The sequence below is a fragment of the Myxocyprinus asiaticus genome, chromosome 10, assembly GCF_019703515.2.
Source record: "Myxocyprinus asiaticus isolate MX2 ecotype Aquarium Trade chromosome 10, UBuf_Myxa_2, whole genome shotgun sequence".
Classification (NCBI taxonomy): domain Eukaryota; kingdom Metazoa; phylum Chordata; class Actinopteri; order Cypriniformes; family Catostomidae; genus Myxocyprinus; species Myxocyprinus asiaticus.
Window position 1 is genome coordinate 47,817,186 of NC_059353.1, and position 7,815 is coordinate 47,825,000.

The 7,815-nt window shown below is 35.0% G+C and overlaps 1 protein-coding gene across 1 annotated transcript in view; it reads left to right on the forward strand.

Annotated features, from left to right (window-relative positions):
- Window positions 1-7,815, forward strand: part of LOC127447643 (growth factor receptor-bound protein 14-like) — a 105,781-nt gene that overhangs the window by 90,975 nt on the left and 6,991 nt on the right. The window contains exons 8-10 of the mRNA XM_051709600.1: window positions 1,894-2,004; window positions 2,568-2,663; window positions 5,089-5,145. Coding sequence (XP_051565560.1) covers window positions 1,894-2,004; window positions 2,568-2,663; window positions 5,089-5,145 — 264 coding nt within the window. The remainder of the gene's footprint in view (window positions 1-1,893; window positions 2,005-2,567; window positions 2,664-5,088; window positions 5,146-7,815) is intronic.

A 7,815-nucleotide genomic window follows, 5' to 3' on the forward strand; every position in this document is an offset into this window, starting at 1 on the left:
ACGAATGCATGCCATAATCAAAGCTAAAAGCGGTCCAATGAAATATTAGAGTATGTGACATGTAAATATTGTGTTTAATAGCATTTTGTGGTGGAAATTACATTTAAAAAAGTTTTGGAATTGCTATTTTGAATTGCTAAGGCTAATTTCATAGCATTTTATCCATCCTAAATACAAACAAGTAAATAATATTTTCACGCATTTTATATGATATGACAAAATTACAACTTAATTGTAAATGGCACCCAATAAAAATATTCTGCTTACAAGTGATTTTTAAACTTTATTAGCAAAATAATTTTTTGTAGGGCAATTTCGTGATTGCCAAGCCTTCATTTACATTTGCTACTTTTCAAATGCTTTTTTATATGTAGATTTTACTGTTTTAGCCTTGTCCCAGACCAAAACTTACAATATTAAAATGTTTAAATCCAGTATAAAAATACAAATTATTACATGTTTAAATGTGTATATTATAAACAATGTAAATAATTTCATTATAATTTCAACCATTTCAATATTTCTTGTGAAATGTTTTTTTTTTTTTCAAATACTATGACAGTCCCATATTTGTGGTATCATTACCACCACACCAAAAAAAAAAAAAAAAAAAAAAAAAATTGCCACTAATAACGTTTTTTTTTATTTTATTTTTTTTTAGTAAATGTCAGTGAAGAGCATGCTTTAGATGAAACATGAGACAAGTGATGTTTAAAAATAAAATAAAATAAAATAAAAATCAAGGCAAATATCACTTGTGAACAGACATTTTTTGGGGGTCATCATTTCTAATCAAATTACGCAAAAGTGTGAAAATATTATTATTTAATTGTGTGCATTTAGGACACATACAATTTTAGCTCTGAAACATTAGCTCTGAAATTATATTATATACAAATGTACAATTTGGACTTTGTTAGTATACAGTAAACTAGTAATGAAAAAAAAAAAAAACTAGTCAGTGTAAAAAAAGTATTTTACAGAAGTCCGCAAAAGTGACCATAGTTGAGGAAACACCCCATTGTTTGTGTGTGTGTGTGTCATAAGTATAACAGTTCTGCCAGTTTGTGAGCCCACACCATAGTAGTAGTCTAGCTTACTTGTCTGTTTCTCTGTCAATTTGAAATGAGAGAGGTGAGGCATATAAAGGTGAGACAAAGCATGGTTTTGTGTGGGGTTTTTACTTCCCTCTCTTTCTCTCTTTATTTTGCCTTGCTCCCTAGCGGTATTCTTGAGAACAAGATAAAGCTCCCGTCATTGCAACACGTTAGTGTGCTATCTCCTGCCATGGATATGCATATTGAGCGGGCGGATCTGTTTGGAAGAGAATAGACCAGCACTAGTCCCTGTGTGAGCAAGCAGCACTGATTTAATTTCTGGGCTAGAAAGTTCTAGAAAAGATGTAAAAATGCATTACAGTATATGAGGTTCTTAAACAAATGCAAACACTTTAAATGCTGTAGTAGCTTTGATAACTAGTTATGATCTAGTGCTGAAAGTGTGTAGATGAGCTGCAATAGCACAGCCTAAGTGAACTGAATTTCAAGTTTCCTCACAGTAACTTAAAACTGAAGTATGTAATTTCTGCTCAACTAGCGTCAACACAAAGAGTCTCAAAAACTTTCATTGTTAAACACTGTCTCGCCCCCATATGCACACCTTTGGTTGAGCCACTGTTGCTGTGTCAGGCTGGTCGGAATGCTCAAACAATCAGAGCAATGTTTTGATAGCACCACAGAGCAACATTTCAGGGGAAATCAGCCTGCAAATAGCTTGTTTCTGCATATTTAACTGTGATAGGAGAAAGTATTTTAACACTTTTAAAATTAAACAACCTGAATAGCAATGAATTTGGTTTTGGAGTCATGTTTTAATGTTGGATCTTTTCTTAAGGAACCAAGGCACCTGCAGTTCATTGCAGAGTTTAGCGACAGTGATGTCTACACGTTATTATCCGCAAGAAAAGTTTATGGTGCCCCGACAGACTATGGCTTCAGTGTGAAGGTAAGTGTTACCAGAGGGTAGTAGTTGGTTTTATAATGTAATATGCCTGACTAAGTTTCAGATTTATTTATTCAGATTTGTGTGTTATATAAAACTGCAATCAAACAATCTGTCTGGCTCCTTATCTGCCATGAACTTTGTAATGTTTCTTCGGCATTACAAATGTCAATCTATGGTCAGATGCATGGGAACTTTGGTGAAAATATCTATAAAAGCTTCTATAAAGCTTGCTCCAAGAAAACCTCTGGAATAGCTCACCCCCAAAAAGAAAAATCATGTCATCATATACTCACCCTCATGCTGTTACAAAATTGTGAAACAGAAAAGGAGATCTTAGGCAGAATGTTAATCTCGCTCACCATTAACTTTTAGTGCATTTTATTTTTCATACAATGAAAGTGAATGGTGACAGAGGCTAAAATTCTGCTAATCTTCTTTTGTGCTCCATTGAAGAAAGAAAGTCATACAGGTTTCAAACAACATGAGGGTGAGTAAATTACGACAGAATTTTAATTTTTGGGTGAACTGTGCCTTCATTTGTTGATGTCTCTTTTTATATTCAGGCAAGTAAGTCGAATGCCGCACGTGACCTGAAACTGTTGTGTGCAGATGATGAGCAAACGAGGACGTGTTGGGTTACAGCCATGCGCCTCTTTAAGGTGACAACGGTCTCTCTCTCTCTCTTTCTCTGTAAATTTTGTCACCATTATATTCCCTGCCTACTGAGTAGCCTGCTTTTGCAGTATTTTAAACAGCCTGATCTCATGAACATTACGTGACCGTGGCAATATTTTTGCAAAATGAAATTGTGTGCTTCATTACATGTTTGGCTGCAGTTTCCCAGTGAAATGTCCAGCAGGAAGGCACAAAAAGCAAGTGAAATGGTGTCACTCGACTCAGACAAGGTTTTTAGGGTGAATGTTAGATGGATATTTTAATGAGTAAAACGTACCTCCCTAACCTAAAACTTTAACCTAAAAACCTAACCAATTGTGTCCTTCAAGCAAATGAGAGGCAAAAAAAACTCCAGACATCCTTACCCTAAATCAGGGGTTTTCAAAGTCTTGGACAGTAAGCCCCCCTCTGAGAAAATTTACGTGATACGTCTATGTGACACTGAACTTGTCACAAACACATGAAGACACATCGACCCGATATCATGTTGAACTCGTAATACTGGACACGTGTGATTTTGTTCCGCTTATTTACGGTTTTTCTGCACCCTAGATTAACACCCTTGAAGATGTAAGTCGCAAAAAATTTTTAATTGATGGTTTTAATTGCTCACATCACTTACTTGTCAGCGAGCATCAGAATATCATTCTTACAATACGAATTTAACCATATTATGCTGCATTAAAAAAAAAAAAAAAAAAAAAAAGTTACCGGCCAAATGATGAGTTGATTAATCAAACACCGGTATCATTTCTCCCTTGATAGAACACATCTGCAGAAGCAGAATATGAATGAACAGAGTTGGAGCTGTGTGGTTTATATTAGATTTGCGAATGTAGAGCAGCGTAGTTTATTTGAGAGCGCACGTCCAGTTTTGAATGAGAGTTGCCCGTGTCCGAGCTGAAAGATTCGCACTGGCGCAACTGGTACATGGATGCGCTTTCGCATGATATGCATGTTGTGCTCTCGACATTAACAATATTATAATGCCATAGAGCTAAGGCCGATTAAGCAGGACTATGGTCCATTATGCCAATAATTTTCATTTATCTTCACAATACATTTTTATTGTTTTTATGCATCTTTTTATTTTACTTGGTGAAATTATCATCAATTTCCGTGCCTCCCCTGACATGCTCTGGCGCTTCGCTGGGGAGGCGCACCTCCCAGTTTGAAAACCACGGCCCTAAACCAACACCTAAACCTAACCGAATGTGTCCTAAAAGCAAATGAGAGGTGAACAATACAGACAACCCTACCCTAAACCAACACCTAAACCTTACCAATAGTGTCCTAAAAGCAAATGAGAGGTGAACACCTAAACCAACACCTAAACCTAACCTATATATATATATATATATATATATATATATATATATATATATATATATATATATATATATTGTTTGCTGTCATTGAAAACTTATCTAAACAATTTACATATTTATTTGAAGAAAGTTCTTACTCACAATGACATAATTTTGTTGTTTACATTTAGTTAAAATAGTACATTTTCTGAATTTGAGAAGTTTTTGATTATTTCTGCATGAAAGTAATGTGTCTATTATTACAGCCCATGTGTATCACCAGATGGCACCACTTTACTTTGTGCAATTGGTGCAAATAAAGTTCACGTATGTGTTCGGGACAAAAAGTTGTAGAAGTATGCCAAAAATCATACATACACCTTTATATATTTTTAAGGTATGAGCAATCAAACATAGTGGCCCTGATTTCAATTTCAAATGCTTTTTTGCTTCAAAATCAAAGTTTGCAATGTTGAATTCTTTTATAAAGTATTTTGAAGAAAAAATGAGTGAGAATAATACTTCCAAAACCAAAAAGGCTGAAATGTGTGTGGGCACTGTTGCACTCTATTTTCGGTGATTTGACAAAATTATAAATAAATATTTCATTAAATATGAAACTGTATTTTGCATTATTTTTATAAAAGCATGTATATTTTTGTCATCGTGACAATGGAATTTTTAGGCTTTTTTTCCTTGCATATGAGTGACAAACAACAGCCTAGTTTCCATCTCTCAGTAAAACTGTAACTGTAACAAAAACATAATGTGAGGAATGTTCCACATACATGGAAAACAACAATTTTAGACATCCTAGATAAACTTTTCTTTATTTTTTTTTTTATTTCATTAAAAAATTCCACTGAGGTAAAATTTTTGCAAATCTATCAGTTGTCTGGTGCGTTTCATGTAAGGAGCACTATTTGTATAACCACAGAGTTGCTGCCTATGAAGAGCATTTCAAATGGGTTACTTATGAGGTTCCATCTCAGTTAAGATGCTGCCTTAGAAGGCAGCTGCCTAGGTACATAGATAGTAGATAGCAAGTCAGCTCACTTTGTATTGGAACAAAGAGCCTTAAACTTTTTCTGTTTGTTCCTAGTATGGCGTGCAGCTTTACCAGAACTTCAGTCAGCCCTATCAGAAAAGTTCTCCAATGGTAAGCTACAAACACACTCTTTCATCACATTTGTCTGAAACACTACAGCCAGCGAGGGTAGTCCATAATCTGTCATATACTGTATGTTTAGCACAGCAGGATGTTTTAACCACTAATAGACTCAATGAAAACCATAAACACACGTTATAGACATACAGTGGAAACCAGTGCTCACACACACACACACACACACACACACAAAACACTCAGGGTTTACGTTAAAAGGTCAAGACATTTCTAAGAGCAGTTTTCTCACCAAATGATAGTGTTGTAGGTAAGTAAATAAACATGAATTATGTTTATATGGGGAAAATATTCCTGTCTGTCTTTAAATACACCCAACTGTCCCTTGAATTAACATGTCTTAAAATGTCACCCCAAAATATTAAAAGAAAACATTTGAAAAGATATTTATGCATAAAGAAAATGAAGCTTATTTTTAGGACCATTGAGATATATTGCATTGCAACTTTATTTTCATGATACTTAAGCTCATATTTATGCTGAAATAATGTATTATTTCTTACTTTTTTGGGGGGGTAAATTTAACATGTGATCATCTGTGTCTGTTTCAATTTGGAAAGAATGTGGTGAAGTAATATGCATGGGATAGTTGCAGAATAATTATTGCAAAATATTGTATCTTTATTTTGGGGTCACTATTTTGCAATAATGACTGGTTTACAGATTATCCCTCTTATTAGATGTCTATTTACCAAATAAATAATTCAATGTACATGAAATAATGATAAGTGTCGCAATTGTTATTATATGAGATGAAAGTGACCGTGTAGTCTACAGAAACACTGACTTCCACCTCCGGTTTGCATCAGTGCTTTTTATTGTGGAAATGACATCTGACTGCTCATTATCCCACTTATTACAGGACTACTTGCCAAATAAATAAAGGTGCATGAAATATTGATTTGAGTTATATTGAACAAGCGAAACTTCATCACACACACCAACACACCTACCCCCACACAACCACAAACATGCACAGGCACACACACACACACACACACACACACACACACAAGTTTTTATTATTAGCTTAATATAAAAACCATGGGAGTCAATGGAAACAAATGGGGGAAACGGGAATGTGTGTGTGTGTGTGTGTGTGTGTGTGTGTGTGATTCAAGCAAAATCTGAACCACACACACCCACACCCACCCACCTAGCCACAAGCACGCACGCACACACACACACACACATAAATAAATACACGCTGTACATAAACATATTCGAATGTACATTTTGAGCATTTACTTTACATAAAATTAGTCAATATTATATTTGTAAATTAGTGAAAGGTTGGTTATTTATATGCAACTTGTTACTGTTGAACTGCGATTGCACAAGCCAGGTCAATCTGACCTGCTAATGGTTAAAGCCAATAGACTTTTATTCTACATCACAGCCATAAACCATAATTTGCTGATTGTAATTGCGAGTTAAAGGCAAGTGATATTAGAGGGAGGGACATTTTTCATTCCAAAATTAGTACTGTAAACACCTCTGAGTGAAAGATGAGTCCGCAATATTTTTGTAAATTTTAAAGGGGTCATGACATGCCCTTTTCTATTATTTTAAGATGTTCCTTGAGGTTCACTTATAATATTAGTAAAGTTTTTTGCACAAAAAAAAAAACAAAAAAAAAAACAGCCATATATTTGTAAAACATGATCATTTTCCACCCTCATTCTGACATTCAGAAACGCTCGGTTTTGATGCTGCTTCTCCTTTAAGACTTAACGCCCACTGTTCTGATTGGCTCTTTGCTCTTGATTGACCTGCTCTCTCCTCACCATCTCACTGCTCACTGCTACTGGGCGGGCTACAGAAGTGATAAGGTAAAGTAGGTGTTGATGTGTTGTTGTGGAGGCAGTCGGATACAAATGTCTATCACAGTGTGACATCACAATAGCTTGGTTTCAATAAATGCTCTTTTTGCAGTAACGAGGAAGTTTTGAGTTCTGAAACTTACAGTAAGTTTTTATAGTACAATGACCTCTTATATGTCAAACGATCAAGAAGAAATGCATTCCTTATTTCAAGAGCCTTTGTTCCAGCGGCTTCATGTAAACAAACCATAAACCACCGAGAGGGTAAGCAAAGAGAAAGCGTTTGATGAGTCGTCAATAAAAACAGTCCAAAAATACTTGCGTCTTGAGATTTATTGAAGATTACAAAATCCAAAAAGCAATTGATGGATTCCAAGACATGAGTATGAGTTTGTGTAATGTAAACAATATCATATGATAAACGACATTAGATGATCAACAAAAAATGCATGCTCCAAACTCACCCCCTCCCTCTATATGAGCACATACCAGCACAGGTGTTTTAACCCCCAAATAGTGATTGACACACTTTGCCACTTCTAGTCATATGACACATAACATTTAAAGAGACATAACACAATTAGCTTTAACATGGCTCCTACACCCCTTTAATATCCTATTTTTATGATCATAAAGACCAGGGGTTCTCAAACTTTTAATGCCAAGGACGGCCATATTTGATGATCCTCTTGCAAGCGACCCCCTTCCTAAAATATAAAGGCAGCTAAATAGTAACCACGATATTATAAAGACAACATATTGCTTGCAAAATTAAAAAATTGGCTTTTTATCAGTAATTTCACTATATTTTTTATTAGTAATT